Raw genomic sequence first — 15,684 nt, forward strand, 5'->3', positions numbered from 1 at the left:
AAACAACCTAATCTGCAAGTTTTTTTTGGATTATGGGAGGTAACAGGAGCAACCGGGGAAAACCCACGCAAGCCCAGGGAGAAAATACAAACTACACACAGTGAGGTAATACCTGGGTTTGAACCCTCGACCTCAGAAATGTCGAGCCGACTCGCTAACCCACATTAGCTTCATAAAAAAATGCTCTTTTTTCAAAATACAATCATTTCAGAGCAAAATTTTCCACTTTGCGGTAGTCATCACAGAAAAGCTTTGGCCGCCACCCACTCGCTCGCTCCCCCACCTGCATATAACTAAAGCATTTGGTGGTTTCTATGAGCTGCTAGCTTTAAATAAGTGTGGAAGAGGAGTCTTGTTGTTAAGTGCAATCATATCATTTAATTATGAGCAATGAATGTTAAGTAGCAAAGCCGGGCTATGAGAGCAACTATTTGGCAAGCGCTCAGTTTATTGGACGGATGCTGTACTTGTTTCCCCTTTTTTTCTGCTTAATTCGCCTACAATCTGGTGGGCTTGATGTCTAGTATCCTTGCACAGATTTCTCTTCTTTGTACAGGTCCAAATTGTTGGCGCTCAAATCTGAAAATTAAAAAAAAAATGACCCTGTGTGGCTCCTAGTTGAAATCCTTAATAAAAGTGGTTGACTTGCCTATCTGAGGGGTCTCAAAACACAGTTTAAAAACCAAGTGTGATTGGTTGTCTGGTTCTTTTTGTGCCTTGTGATAGACTGAGGACCACTTTGAGGGAGTATCTCATTTTATCCAATTGAAAAAGGGCTTAACGTACAACATTTTGAGACATCAGTGAAGTCAGAACTTCACTTTCCACTTACACGGTCATAAGTAAAAAAAATAATTCATATACAGACACAGAAGTAGAACTAGCACAGAAAAGGCCTTTCATTTGGACAAAGTTTTGTTCCTTGCTAAATCAAAGATTAAATTTGTCATTATTATGACGAACATGATAGGGCAGAGAGAGAAAGGTCATAAAATGTATCAACTCACGTCATTTAGTTCCATCAGGATGCACACATTCCTTGCTGTGATATCCTTGCGGTGCAAAAGCTGCAAATGAAGTTAGAAAAAAAATTGATTTTCCGTCTAGATCAGGTCAGGAGTTTCCTGTCAAAACTTGATGGAAACAATGATTGGAAATATGTTTAACGCAGCATCGGAACAGTTTAGCATAGAGAAGATATCCCTTGCAGGAATTTGTCAACTGGCACTGAGTCATTTGTTAATCAGTCCTGTTAGGCACCTAATGAGACCATCTGTTGCTATTCCGCTCACAAGTGAGTCGCCATCCTGCGGATCATTTACAATCTGTTGCTGTTCATCTGCAGCATCAAACTAGTTGTATCATTTGAACCTTGCAGGGCCTTTTAAGGGACATCTGGATTTCAGTGTTGCTTTTCAAATTTGTCATTATTACAATAATAATGCACCCTGTTGCATAGTGAGAACCCTATTTATCTTTAGTCTTGGATCCAATCATTTAATACAACTACTGTATTGCCATTGCCTTTAAATCTGTCCTTTATCTTAAAAAAAAATGATGTTAGTCAGGGTCACCTTTTTTAAACAATTCTTAGTCAAAATAGAAATTATATTCTTATTCTAAATATACATAGTGCTTTTTAACATAAGGTGGAATAAATAGCCAATATTAATCAGCCAGATAGTCATTTCTCAATAACCCTTTACTACCACTAGAGGCCAGACTGCAATCATTGAAAAGTATAAAGTGCTTTCGACTAGAAAGAAAATGCTGATATCATTTCATTTTTAATTTTTTTCCCTCATTTATCACAATATAAAATGCCTAAAGCGTAAAAGATAAATCCATTACAACTAGAAGGGTGGCTGCACCACACGCTATCATTTTTTTTTTTTTGCAAATTGAATTATTATAATGGAGCGAAAAAAAAAACTATGATGCCCTCATTAAAACAAAGAAAAATAAAATCATGTCACCCCAGTCATGAGTGCACTGGCTTCCAGTAAGTCAGAAAATGTATCTTATTTTAAATGTATTTTACTCTTATTTCAGATTTAATTTGTTTTTGTGTATTTCTCAATTGATTGTCTTTGTTTTCTGATGTTTTAATGTCTGTAAAGCAAATTGAATGACCTTCAAGTGAATTCTGCTATCAATAAAAAGAGTGTCGCCTTACATAGAGATAATTAGAAAACAGTGTGATATAAAATGAGTCACTGATCCATCTAGAATTGAAGACACACACAAGTGTGTACAGCTGCTGGTGATACTATTCAGAATTGTGTCTTTTTCTGTCTTCTGGAAGAGCATGAGACAAAAACATGTATTGAAATCAATGCTGAATGCTTGCCATTGGGAAGCAGTCAAAAAAGGGGAAAAACATTTGCAGTTTGCCCTGCCTCCTCCTTATTTGTCCCAGGGGATCCGAGTGATTATGAAATGTGTAAATGGGCAAGCGACAGAGTGAGAGAACAAGAGAGAGAGAGAAAGAGAGAGAAAAAGGGAGAGAGGAAAAAAAGCAGACGCCAAATAACAGCGGGAGAGAAAACGGGCTGGTGCGATTGGATGATCCTTCTAATATTACGCTGGATACAAGAACATCTCTTCAAGGCAAAGAAAGCAATCGGACAGGAGAAGACGCTTTAAAGAGGACAAGTGGATTTTTCAATTCCAAATGAACACAGGTTTTCCTCTATTCTGTGATTTTTTTTTTTTGGGAGAATTTGACCAGACGGCTGAGCCTTTTTTTTCGCAATTTGGAGATGGATGGAGTGATGGAGGAATGAGCCAAATGGACACGCAGCAGACAGTTGTGACATGCTGTTGACCCAAATCGATCAAGACGCTGACCAGGTGGAATGTTCTCTTCACTTGCCGCAGGTATTTTCGGCTTGATTCTAACATTTATGTAGACTATACGTCTTCAAATTTGGATGATCGCTTTAGGGTAAGGGTAGCAAGGATCATATTTCAGGGGTGTCAAACTCAACTTGGTTTTTGGGGAGCACGTTCATGCCAACTTGATCTTATGTTTATTTTAAGATGGGAAAAGTTAACTTACATGTGAGACGTCCAATCCATTTTGACTGGATTGGACGTTTAGTGCTGTCAAATGCACTGAAAAATGAGCCAGTTTAAGAGAATTGGTCAATGAGTTCATTTGGAGTCACTTCTTTGTCATTTTAGGCTACTTTTGGATCATTTCCTATTGATTGGGGCACATTTCTGAAGCAAGGCTAACTCATTGACTGCCATTGATAACAGGAGGCCAACAAATAAACATAAGAGTGATGGAATTTGAGAAAAACACCATAGTGCACACCTTATAAAATTGTCTTTTTTTTCTGGTCAAACAGGCACTGAAACTTGGGAATCTTGTTCCTCCTCGTAGCTGCGTGCTTGACTTACTTGGGCCCGAGGGGGTCGAGAAGATCAATCTCCCCCTGAGAGAGAAGCCAGACCGTCGTCAGGCTGGCTGGCCCCGCCATGGCGTTCACCTTTGCGGCCTTCTGCTACATGCTCACCTTGGTGCTGTGTGCCGCCCTCATCTTCTTTGTCATCTGGCAGGTGAGGAAAAAAAAAACACACTTGAACCTTCAACCAGCAAAACTTTGAGACAAACAAACCCATCATTATTTGTCAAATGAAATACAGCAACAAAATCAATGTCTTTTTTTAGGATACACTTTTGTATTGTAAAGCTCTACTTTTAAGTCCCACGTTTAGTGCCCGAAAGGGTGACATTTATAGGGAGCAAATCTTATTCACATCATTTCTCTAACCGCATGTTGACAATAAAGCTGCTCCTCAAACAAGATGGTGACATTCCCACCACAGCAAACATCTCATTGCACGACACGAGATGAATTGGCCGCAAAAATTTGCACAGACGTCACCGGAGACAGCTGCGGAGACTTGACAAACAGATGATCCTCACAAGGACAAAATCATATTGAACTTGAAATTAGTTGTCACCAATACGAGGCCGACGTGTGGATTGAATGGCGCCACTTGGGATGAGTCAGTCAGACCGTCTGCCTGTCTGTCTGTCTGTCTGCATGTGTGTCTATTTGTGTGCGTAAAAAAAAGCAAGCGGATGTCTGACTTCCCGTTCAAACGTGATTGAAAGGCTTATCGAACTATGACCCCGCCCCCTCAGCCTCCAGCCAGGCTTGACTGACGACTAAAATATCCCAATTGAATTCAGCTCTCAGCCAATTGCATCATTTATGCAGTGCAATTGTAACCATGGAACCCATGGAAGGGGGTTGCCAAGTTGCTATGGCAACTGTATCTGTTTACAAGTGTGAAAAATGATGAGGGGAGTCATACAGACTGGAAGGGAAAACCCCCCAGAATGGGAACGCTAACAATGATTGTGTATATTATTGATCAATGTGTCGGTCAGAAATGGATGGTTTTGACCCATTTTGCTAATAGACGTGTCATTTAATTAAAGTAAAGAGAATGGGTGAGGTTGTTTATCTTTCTATCTATCTTTTAAAAAAGAACTATTAATAAACTGAATATTTTATGGGCTAACAAAATAATTATTTGTTTCTAACCAATGAGTCACTTAATTATCGCAGCTCTTTTTTTAACCTGGACGTGTTTTATTTTTCAGATTATCGCATTTGATGAACTGCGTACAGATTTGAAAAACCCCATCGACCAGAGCAATCCCACCAGAGCGGTAAGCAATGCAGCTACCTTTCATATGTCCAAAAAAAAAAAAAAAAGCCATTCTAAACCTTTGTTAGCATAACCACATCCAAGTCAATTTGTGAAAAAAAATGTCTTATTCCTGATCGGAAATAAATGAGTGATGGCTACCATCACTGAATTCAAATTCCTAAGTTGACATCCGCCACAGGATTGGAATGTTCCAACAACAATGTGAAGCGGCAAAGTGAGAGTGATGAGGAGTGGGAGAGGAAACTGTGAAATCAAGCTGTGGGAGTGTGGAGGCGGGCCAGCCACAAACACACACAAAACCTGCATGCTCACTTCTAAATGTACTATACACAGAAAAAAACCATGGGTCTTTTCCTTGCATTCTATTAGTCTGGCCTAGTCAACATGTACGGAAAAAAAATGTGTTTAAAATGACTAGGGCAAGAATTACATTTGCCAAATAAGAACTTTGACTGTAAGTCAATGTTGGTGCACAAAAATGCTTACACGTTTATCTCTAACTGCTGTGTGTATCAATATATATATATATACAGGACAGGACTTACGTAATTGCAGATGGTGGGCGTGTGGGTGGGTCCGGAGTGTCCACTTTTGGAATTAGGAACCAGGGCAAAAAGTCCACTTTATGATCATCTGGGGAATTGGAGTTCATCTTCCAAGATGTGCTCTGCTCTGCCTAATTTCTTTAGGACTGAAAAAGAAGTCTTGATAATGTGGGTCAGCAAAAACTAGAAGAGAACATCTCACCAATCCTACAATTAGTCTATTTTTCTTCACCTTCATCCTTCGAAACATAGTCATAACTACAGTATAACCAACAATTTGTCTCACTGTGCAAGTGTAATGGGCGTGCAAAATAAAATTCACAGTATTAACATTAAAAAAAATGAGTGTAACACTCCCATATGAAAATGTGTGGCACTGCACTACATTACAAACAATGACGATTTGTGTAAGAGCGTCTTTTTTTGTGTCATCAACAGAGGGAAAGGATTCTCAATATCGAACGAATCTGCAACCTTCTCCGCAGAGTGAGTAATTTCATCTTTTCAGCTACCTGCCACACTTTGATAATGACACCAGGGGGCTTCATTTGTCTCCCCCTTTGTTGAGAGTGTCGTGACACATTCTCCATTTCACTGCTTCACTCCGAAACCCACACGCTGATTCATAATTTATACGCTGTCTGGATTTTTCTTCACGTTCACCAGAAAAAAAAAATGTCTATCACCACTGGCACATGGAAGAATTTAAGAGAGTTTGATATTAGTGATAAACGCATTTAAATTCACAACGGAAAGATTAGTACGACCCAATAACTATGAATTAATCATTCCGATGCTGGTATCAATGCAACACTATAACAAGGCTGAAATATAGTAAACACAAAATACCTCTTTGCTGCACTTTTGAAATATCAAAAATGGGAAATTTAATTTTGAGTTACAAATATTTAATAATGAAAACATGTGGGGGAAAAAAATAACATAATATATTAAAATAGATGCCGTATTGACCTGATTAAAACCAAGTCTTTCACAATAGACACTTCAGGAATGATTCACATTTGTATTAAAATTATTGATTTCCTATGCTGGAGATTTAACATCATCAATGGCACTAAAAGAGTTCATGTTTTCTATTTAATGCATGTGTTTGTGTTTAGCTGGTGGTACCAGAGTACTCCATCCACGGGCTCTTCTGCCTGATGTTCATGTGTGCCGGAGAGTGGGTAACACTCGGCCTCAATATCCCGCTTCTCTTCTACCATCTCTGGAGGTACGGTATGAACGGTCCCCTGACAAAAAAAGGGAAAAAATACAAGATATAAGACGGCAGTTATGTTCTATTCAGGTTTTTCCATCGCCCAGCCGATGGGTCAGAGGTCATGTACGATCCAGTCAGTGTCATGAATGCTGACATCCTCAACTATTGTCAGAAGGAATCGTGGTGTAAACTGGGATTTTACCTTCTCTCATTCTTCTATTATCTCTACAGGTAAGTTCCAGTCTTTAAAGTATATCGATGCTAAGGCTACGGATGTCCATTATTGGCAGTGAAAAAACTTAATGTTATTATACACAGTTTATGTAGTAACTTTCTTTTTGTTTTTCAAGTATGGTCTACGCCTTGGTGAGCTTCTAACAGATTGTCACAACATCTAAAAAAAAAAAAGGAAAGTGCAATGACATCAACGCGTTCAATCCACCATGTAACCGTCCCATCAGTGGCTTTTTTTGGAAGACAAAATGTCAAAAAAATCCAATCTGAGCGCTATTGTGAATGTAAAGCTGTTGCCTCCAACCCATTTAAGTCGCTTTATCACAAACACTGCTGTGAGACAGATGGACAAAAGTACCGCGTGTACGGAGGAAGGAGGTGAAGCCCATGACGGCAAAAAAAAAGGTGTTTGTGTTGCCTTTTTCCACTTCGTTCTTATTTTTAACAAGGACTCCGAAGGGCTGGAGTATTCCAATGCTGCTCTTACCGATCCAGTCTTTTTATTCACTGTGACTTTCCAAACAATGGTCTGGAACACTAAAAAAAAATCACTTGTCTGGGATGTTTGACTTGGAACGTGTTCACGTGCCAAATTGTTTGGTATTATTCCGTATTTTGGTAGATAAATCGACAAAAATGGGGGATAAAAAATCATGTATACTGGCAATGTATACCACAATGATAAAGTATGTGACTAGGATAAAATTAGTTATTTTTACCATAGTTAATTTGGCAGTAAAGCTTTTAGGGTTTGGTTGTTTTTTATTTATTAATTAGGCAGAGCTAAGTCAAGTCAATGTTTCTTAATTTATTTTTCAGTGGATTTAGAGTTAAAGAACTAAAATTTACTGTAAGATGAGAGTATGGGTATTAAACAGGTTGGTAGGTGCACAGCCACTTTCAGCCATCGTAAAGTTTTTTGGCCATGAGTTTAGTATTACATTGGAAGAATACTATTTAAAAAAAAAAATAAGCAAGGTCGAAGTCTCCGTGTGGGCGATTCAATGTCAAATGAATTTCTAGCTGGAAGGACATTAAATGTGGGAAATGCAAGAAGCCTTCTTTTGTGCTCACATAAATAATGCTAAAAGATTGTATAGGAAAAACATTGTGCCAAAGGTCAAGGATTATAAGTACATTGAGAAATTGCTTGCCTTATGGTCTTCTACAAATGATAATGCGACAAGACACTTAATAAAATGTTAAATCTTGCTAGTTGACAATGATTTTGATAAAAACAAACAAAAAGGAAAATATTATTTATCTTTTAGCACAAAGAAACTGCAAACTAGTAATATAATTCATGTTGCACAAATACAATGCGTGGCAATAGCCGAGGCATTTTTATTTATTTATCTTTTAAATACACCTTTTTTCCCTTTTGATACTACATTACTGAATACTTGAATGTAAAGTAATTGGTTTTCTGCCTCATGCTGGCTAGTGACAATACAGGGCGACCTATCTTTTAGTTAAAAATCGATTGGCCTTCTACTAGCGAGACGCCAATTTAATCTAACAATTATTATCATAGAAAGGACAAAAATACCATGTTATTTATTCGTATGCTCCAATACTTTTAGTCGCGTATCACTACTGATACGGAAATATCAGCGAGACACAAAATATAATAGGTTTGATTACTGTGTTGTGTGAGAAGTGATAAAGACGCAATGATAACAATGTAAAGTCATTTCACCCATCTAGATAATACACTGATGACCTTTGCTCATCTGCTCTTTCTCTCGAGTGTTTGTTAGTCGGACTAAGTTGTTGATAATTGTGATTTAAACAACAGTATGAGTACACATTTAAAGGGCAGATCATAATGCTCTATGTGTATTTAACAAGTGTTGAAAACGTCTAGTGTTGCTACCTAGAGTAAAATATCATTAGTACTGCAGCTTGTCAAATTATTGTCCATATGTGTCAAAATCGCAGTATTTATTAACAGCAAAAATGGGAAAGATCCTTTGTGAAAGTGTAGAAAACATCGTTTTGGATGGACAGCAATACAAGGATTAAAGCCTATAACAATGGAATAAATTCCATCATTTGCAAATAATACAAATAAACACAATGGTAACGTACTGTCATTTTGTGATTTTCTTAACTTTTTCCACACGCCATTGACGACATGTTAAAAAAAACTCTTCAAATGAGATCGTCACTAGTAAACAATACAAAAAAAGCAGCTAATGCCACTGTCACACACTAACTGACTCCTACAAAACGTTTGCCAAATCTAACAGATTAAAGTGCAATTAAGGTGTTTGAGGGATTACGGATAATGTAAAATACTTTATGATATACATTGTTTACAGCGTCTCATTCTGCCATCGCCTTTGGTGTAATTATTGCAATAAACATTTCCGTGTTGACAAGGCAACTGTCTATTACACTAACTGTCAAACTACCTAGAAAAATTATATCTATGTGTGAGTGTGTAAGAAGTCTAATATGTGTCAAAAAGTACATTCGATTTTGAAATAAAGAAATACATCAACTATTTCTCTTTTGAAAAATATTGGGTGTACACTTAGTCTAAGTTTATGTGTGCCCATTTTAACTCTCACTGCCAATTTATCCAAAATAAATGTCCAATTCGCTAGACGTCAACTCCATTTGGACTGAAAAAGGGCCAATGAACATTTTTGTCCCTCCCATTACACAATGGATTGGACGTCTAGCGTCAATGAATTGAACCGAAAATGAAAGCAGCAACCAGGCAACAGTAACCAGGTGCCTGGCTGATCTTTTCTGTAGAATGAAAAGGACATATTATGATCCACTGTCACCATGGAAACCAAATTGTATTGGGCATTCCTGTAGAGTCCTTTCAAGACTTTTACCAATAACCCCCAAAAATAAAATCCAAGTTTATCTGTACTTTACAGTGGGGAATCTACATCCCATTTCTCCTATGAATCGCACTATTCCACACTCCTGATCCCGGCCAGGATCCTCCTTTCCCTTCACCCTCCGCACGGCCATAACCGTCTCAACGCTCTCTTCCTACGTCTGTGCTCTCACAGGCACGTTGCCATGGAAACTGGCTACAACTGCAGGGCTCAAAACGGTAAGATTGGCATACACATGGACGCACTCGCACTGAATCGCTAATTCATCATCACGCAAGACACTGTGGGATGTTGCGTGTTTGTCACGCCGTGAAGAACGCCATGCATAACATACTCTACTGTAAACATCCTTAAATTGGGAATGAGCATCCATCTTTTTTTCTTTTACTGCCAGAAAATGATTCAACTGTAAACATATAGTAAATCCAGATGTGAATATCAATATGAATCTATTGCTTAGAGTCTTATCTTAACTAAAAAAAGGGCAAAAGCCAAATAGGGCGTCATTATAAGTAACCCTGAAAGAGTTAAACCGGTATGTTTGTCATTACCACTTTGCATATGAAAAATAATGCAAAAAAATAGCTGGAGTGTGGTGTGGGCGAAGCCAGAGGAAAAGTGTGCTTAAGTGGGTGCATGCAGGTGACAAATGGAATTGTCCATCAACAGAATGCACTCTCACCTCGATTTGCACGACTCACTGTGCGTGACACGAATAATAGATGCTCTTTTCGTCCAATGCAATTTGCTATCTTTAAAAGGCAAATTTAAAGTATTGTTTGTATTTATATGTAAATCTTTTAACTAGTATGAAGTGAGGGCGAACATCTACATACGACTAACCCTTCCATAACGACCAAAATATGACCAGTACGGAACTATTATTTTCATTTATTCTTCGGAACTTATTTAGACTTGTTTAAGTTTAAATATTTTCCTTCGTGATAAAAAAAAAAAAATGACAGGAATTGATTTTTTTGTGACACAAACCTGATTCCATAGTTTACCTGTTGCCTTGAATTTTCAGTAAATATATGGAAGTATCCTGTAGGGGACTCGTCGGCAATAGGTGTCCCACGCGAGTCCGTATTTGGCTCGGCAGTGTCTCTCGTCACGGGCTTCGCGGTGAACCAGCAAGATGGTGAAATATATCACATAGAAGTATGGCAGGAGATGCGAGAATCCTACAAAAATAGAGAGGAAAAATCAGTTTGATTGCTCTGGTATTAAATAGCTGTATCGAACCCGCGGAAGGGTGTCATCATTTGCCACTTTGACATGAAAAGATCTTGCGTTTTTCTGTCTTTTTCGTTCGAACATCCATTTAGTTTCCGTGTTGTTATTTCTATTTCTTTCTCTTCGACTTCTATGCTTCTCAGTTACAAAAGCGGCGAAACAATGAGTCACATCATCTTTGTGTGTCAGCGAGAACAAAAGGACTGACAGCCTCCATTTTTACGCGTGCTAGACTCTGTCTAGCGCGTGTCGGATGGCGGGCGGAAGGAAAAATGATATAAAAAAATTGAACATGCAAGATGAAGTGCTTTTACCACAAGGCAAAGACCAAGCCAAGGCCATGAGGAGATCTCCCAAGTAATTGGGGTGACGGACCAGACCCCACCAACCAGACACCAGCAAACGCTTTCCTGTCGCCGTGGCGATGGTCTCCAGCTCTGTGGGCAGCCGTGGAAAATGCAAAAGAGAAATTTGCAATCACTTGAGCTAATTAGCGCTTCGCCATCTCGCTGCCCAAATGCCATCCTTGTGCGATGCTAATTTGAACCCGTCAATCACTCGTTTAACACGAGTAGGCGTCCAATCCATTTGAAGAGACTCCAAATGAAAGGTCCATCACTGTCAATGGCAACTATTTTACTCACTTGAAACACTTGGATGCTTGGGGTTTCTTCTGAATTGATTCTTCTGGGAGTTGGATTTACGGAAAATATAATATCCGATACCTAGTAGTGAAGAAGATGAATGGTATTTTAAAAGGGAGAAGAAATAATACATTGTGACAAACGTGATTTTACCATTTAAGATGATAATTGCAGCACCTCCCAGGGCACTTAGAGCTTGAGGATGCTCCACCAGAAAGGCCGCCTGCAGGCTGTACGTAAAAGGGACCCAGGTCAGGTCACCAAAGACCAGCATGAACCCAAAACCGTCATGCACGATGTCCATGGTGGTCAAAACTGCTTCCTGTTGGCATCAACGAATTGGGGAAGCTGAAATGGGTTGAAACTCCATCCAAAGCACGGGTGTCAAATTGAATTCCCTTAATCGCAATTAAACCAGCGGGACTAATCACCTCGTTCCACAGCGCGTCGGCCACGTAGAGTAACTGGAAACTATTGACAAGAATCATGGCAATTGAGGGAGAACCTCGAAGTTCCACTTCTTGCATCAACATGCCAAAGTTTACAACCACCTGGAAAAATTGGAAAATAATGAGGAACTTGCATTTTCATTCTTCAGAATCCAATACATATTTGCGTCACAAAAGCGTAACATTGTTAAGGCTAACCATAATTCTACAGTACGTATACGAGTCTAGCATTTTAGATAATATTAAATGCACTATTGTCTCATCTAAGAAGAATGATTGCAATAATGTGAAAAAGTGAAAGCATTAGTCTGCTGATTCAATGGTTAACTTTCATGCACATAAAAAGTGCAGTTTTAATCATTTATTCATCAATAGCCTGAATGAAAAATCACATTTTAGAGCGCTCCTTTCACAAAGATTAGATCTTTGTCAGATTGTTGGCCTCAAATGAGTGTCTTTTCTTTTCAAGGCAATATCTTCGATTTCTTTTTATAGCGTAAGAGAGGAAAAATAGGACATTTCTGTTTGACAAAAATCCTTACATTGTTCGGTTATGCATGTCTTACTCTTGACTATCTATCTGATCTCTTTCTTTAACATTAAGAATCATCATTTTCCCAAATATACAGTTTTTTATCCGATTTGAGAGTCTTACATGAACTGCATATGACTTTGAGACAAAAACGCATCATGGACCAAAATATCATATATTGATGATCCATCTGTCATGCTTATGTAGTCATCACATGCTCAAAAGACAAAAGCTATTTGTTATTATGGGATGCTTTGCAAATGGATTGTGTTTTTGGTCCATTTATTTGTTGCCATGCTATGCAGAAATGGCACTTTAATCCATTTTGATCCTTCCAACTTTGAAATGTTTCAAAATTTCAAACAACATTGTTTGTGTTTTTGTAATTTGACCCCTAACTTTTACAGTTTAGGGAAAAATAAGCCCATTCCTACACTATTGAAAATTTTGAAAATGCATCTACCGCATATTTTAATGAGATGACCCAAAAAAATGCCCCATAATTCCTAAATTTGGCAATAAAGAGATGCAGTCAAATGATTATGATGGAACTTTCAACCAAGATCTCCCACTCACACGTGGGAGTTTTTTTTTTGTCTCCTACAACACACCTCAAGCTAAAAACAATCAGATGTGCAAATCTTGTTTTGGTTTGGCTTAAAACAAAAAAAAGAATAAAGCTATGATATTTCCCAAAATAATATCTGATTGCAGCAGGTGGCCAAAACAGATCTATTCGTTTAGACCAATTAAAATACTGACCTTTAGGTTTTCTATATTTGTAATTCACTGACAAAATGTCAAGGGGGTAATTCAGTGTGTAATTTAGTCAAGTCTAAATACTAAAATTTAAATTGGTTGAACAATATCGCCACCTGTTGGAATAAATCTTTGTGATTCGTGGCAGACTTTCATATCATTTCAATTATTTGTGCAATGTTCAGACATGCAGAAGAAAGCAAAAGGTTGTTCTTTTAAAAATTATACTCACCCAGCCAATCAGGCCTGGTCTGAGCTCACAGAAATATTTCAGGTCGAAATGACCTAAACGAGGGTTTAGTTCCCGTCCGATGAAGAAGTCATACAAATGATTTCCTAGAAAGCAAAAGAAAAAAACAATGGTCACGGTCAAAGGTCAAAATCAAATACTTGATATTTGAGGTAAACCATGCAAACAGGGACATTGGCCTTTTGGATTGCCTTCGATTGCATTTTTGTGAGAAATAATAAAGTCTAACATCTACAGTAAGAACTCAAGGGCTACCCACCTGTGTTGCCCCCCAAAGCAAGAGCGTGGGGAGGAGCCCAAAAGGAAGAAACGTAGAGGAAGACGGAGAGCAGGAAGGAGATTCCCATTGCGGAAACTGCCAAAGGCAACATCAACTGGTACAAATGCCCCAAAGGAGCTTTCAACATCAGAAGCAACATCAGCAATGCAGCGCTTAGGCACAAGCTGATGAAACCTAGAGGAGAAAACAGTCAAAATTGAAGATGAAGTTTGTGATAGAATAATAAGAAGATCTATTATTTGATTTGTCAGTGACAGGCAATTAATCCCAGATTAAAAAATACTAGAGGGATGGATGGATTACTGTCATTATCATTACATTGCAATGTACCATTTATGGGATACTTAAGGCGTGTTCCATCTCTCAGCACTAATCCTTCAGAAACCTGCACAAACATGATATAAAATTGAACGAAACATTTAGTCACCATTTCCAGAGAATAGGGTAAACCCATAATATTCTTATTAAAAAGGACTCAGGCAGATGCTAAAACCAAAATATGAGCATGACAGTAAAATCCGACCTAATTTAGTGTAGTATGAGCACGTACCTTTCCAAATGGCAGCAAATAGAGGAAAGCATGCAAAGTTATCCATCCCAGGAGCAGGACGAGGGCCAAAGGGTCCCATAATTGATCCAGCGAGGGCAAAGGCAGGGGCCACTGAAGCACAGCTGCGTCAGGAGATCGACTCACGCAAATCAGGAAAAGCACCGTTAACGGTAGCAAGATGGGAATGCAAATGGCTCCTAGGGAACAAATACAGAGTAGAACAGACAGTTTAGGACAAGGGTGTTCGCATCAACTCGATTTCACATTGGCTGGACCATTTAAGATATAATAATTAGATTTTTTTTTAATTATAAATGGCTTAAAAAAAACTGGATTAAAAGCCCTGAATATTCAGTTTTTTATAAATCTAAAACAATCTTTATTTGAGCTTTTTTTATATATATTTTTAGATTTTACTAAATGTTTTTTGAATTTCACATTGCAATAATGCCGACGGATAGAAAAGGTTGAAGTAACTCACCTAGAGTCCCTCCAAACTCCCTCTCAGTTTTATGGGAACCCTTGGCATTGGAGACTTGACCTTTTGACCTCATGATTAGTCTGTTGGGAAAAAAACAATTGCATGATTACAACTATAGATTCATGAGGGTTTTTATTTGTTTGCTTGTTAAAATCAATCCTGAATATGTTAGTAATAGTTACAATATGTATACTAATCATCCAGTAGTATTTATTTTTACAGTTTTACTAATGTTATTGTGAGTTGGATTTGATTAGTTGCAGGATGAAAACGCCACTACCCAGGTGAAACGTGTTATGTATGGGTTTAGGCATTCAATCGAGCAAATTAGTCCGTGCTATGTGGTTTCAAACTGGTTGGAATACATTCAATACACAAAAACCTCGTTATTACACTTGAAAATGCAAAAATAAAAGTTGGATTACTTACGGTTATGAAGTATGAAGGTAGATCTCTAACAAAGTGTATCAGTCTATGCAGGCTGCATGCGGAAACGCCCCCCTAAACGCGTACCTCAACGCGAGTGGGAGCACAGCGAATCACATGTCTGGTTGGGAATCTGAAGAGGGCAGAACCTAGACACTTTGACAAATCAAAACTGTTCCATCAGGCGACGTCAGAAAGTACCGCACCTCATGCCGAATGGCAGAAAGATGTTGTGAAACATCTGAATACATATACTAATATCATAATTGACATTGTGAAGATGTCAAAAGCTTCCTCAATAAGAGATTATTTTTCACACGTTTGGTACAAACATTACTTCACACATTTACAATAATCGGAATGTTTTTCTTCACATGCAAAGCTTTTAAGAAAATAATTTGAGGGAAATGTATTTGTTTTAAATATGATTATGTCCAGTGACCTAACAAACCTAAAAATGGCATCATAAATATGAATAGAAAATATGTATAAATTGAATTACATGCCCAATCAGATCACA

At 38.2% G+C, this 15,684-nt stretch overlaps 2 protein-coding genes across 3 annotated transcripts; one reads left to right on the top strand and one right to left on the bottom strand.

Annotated features, from left to right (window-relative positions):
* The first annotated feature begins 2,301 nt into the window (after window positions 1-2,301).
* Window positions 2,302-9,834, top strand: cnih2 (cornichon family AMPA receptor auxiliary protein 2). Of its 2 annotated transcripts, none has more exons than XM_077740480.1 (7): window positions 2,302-2,880; window positions 3,357-3,567; window positions 4,625-4,693; window positions 5,679-5,726; window positions 6,362-6,474; window positions 6,550-6,693; window positions 9,594-9,834. In XM_077740480.1, exons 2-7 carry the CDS (start codon window positions 3,487-3,489, stop codon window positions 9,817-9,819), a joined length of 681 nt encoding a protein of 226 aa, XP_077596606.1. In that variant the 5' UTR covers window positions 2,302-2,880; window positions 3,357-3,486; the 3' UTR covers window positions 9,820-9,834. The 2 variants fall into 2 exon arrangements, with proteins under 2 accessions (XP_077596606.1, XP_077596607.1); XM_077740481.1 differs by lacking the exon at window positions 9,594-9,834 and adding an exon at window positions 6,813-9,207 and having other exon boundaries at window positions 2,320-2,880.
* tm7sf2 (transmembrane 7 superfamily member 2) lies at window positions 6,148-15,317 on the bottom strand. The gene is made up of 12 exons (XM_077740479.1): window positions 15,168-15,317; window positions 14,739-14,818; window positions 14,258-14,454; window positions 14,038-14,092; window positions 13,687-13,881; window positions 13,410-13,513; window positions 11,869-11,988; window positions 11,591-11,759; window positions 11,438-11,518; window positions 11,108-11,230; window positions 10,565-10,741; window positions 6,148-6,493 (listed from the first exon to the last, which is right to left on the bottom strand). Exons 2-11 carry the CDS (start codon window positions 14,809-14,811, stop codon window positions 10,581-10,583), a joined length of 1,278 nt encoding a protein of 425 aa, XP_077596605.1. The 5' UTR covers window positions 14,812-14,818; window positions 15,168-15,317; the 3' UTR covers window positions 6,148-6,493; window positions 10,565-10,580.
* Between the last annotated feature and the right edge of the window lie 367 nt (window positions 15,318-15,684).

Source organism: Stigmatopora nigra, chromosome 19 (genome assembly GCF_051989575.1).
Source record: "Stigmatopora nigra isolate UIUO_SnigA chromosome 19, RoL_Snig_1.1, whole genome shotgun sequence".
Taxonomy (NCBI): domain Eukaryota; kingdom Metazoa; phylum Chordata; class Actinopteri; order Syngnathiformes; family Syngnathidae; genus Stigmatopora; species Stigmatopora nigra.

Excerpts from the sequence above, each read along its gene's own strand:
- cnih2 (XM_077740480.1), top strand. The coding sequence starts at position 3,487 with ATGGCGTTCACCTTTGCGGCCTTCTGCTACATGCTCACCTTGGTGCTG. Across the intron at positions 3,568-4,624 it reads TCTTCTTTGTCATCTGGCAG|ATTATCGCATTTGATGAACT; the intron begins GTGAGGAAAAAA and ends TTTATTTTTCAG. Across the intron at positions 6,475-6,549 it reads CTCTTCTACCATCTCTGGAG|GTTTTTCCATCGCCCAGCCG; the intron begins GTACGGTATGAA and ends TGTTCTATTCAG.
- tm7sf2 (XM_077740479.1), bottom strand. The coding sequence starts at position 14,811 with ATGAGGTCAAAAGGTCAAGTCTCCAATGCCAAGGGTTCCCATAAAACT. Across the intron at positions 14,455-14,738 it reads GGAGTTTGGAGGGACTCTAG|GAGCCATTTGCATTCCCATC; the intron begins GTGAGTTACTTC and ends TTTGTTCCCTAG. Across the intron at positions 14,093-14,257 it reads ATTTGCTGCCATTTGGAAAG|GTTTCTGAAGGATTAGTGCT; the intron begins GTACGTGCTCAT and ends ATGTTTGTGCAG.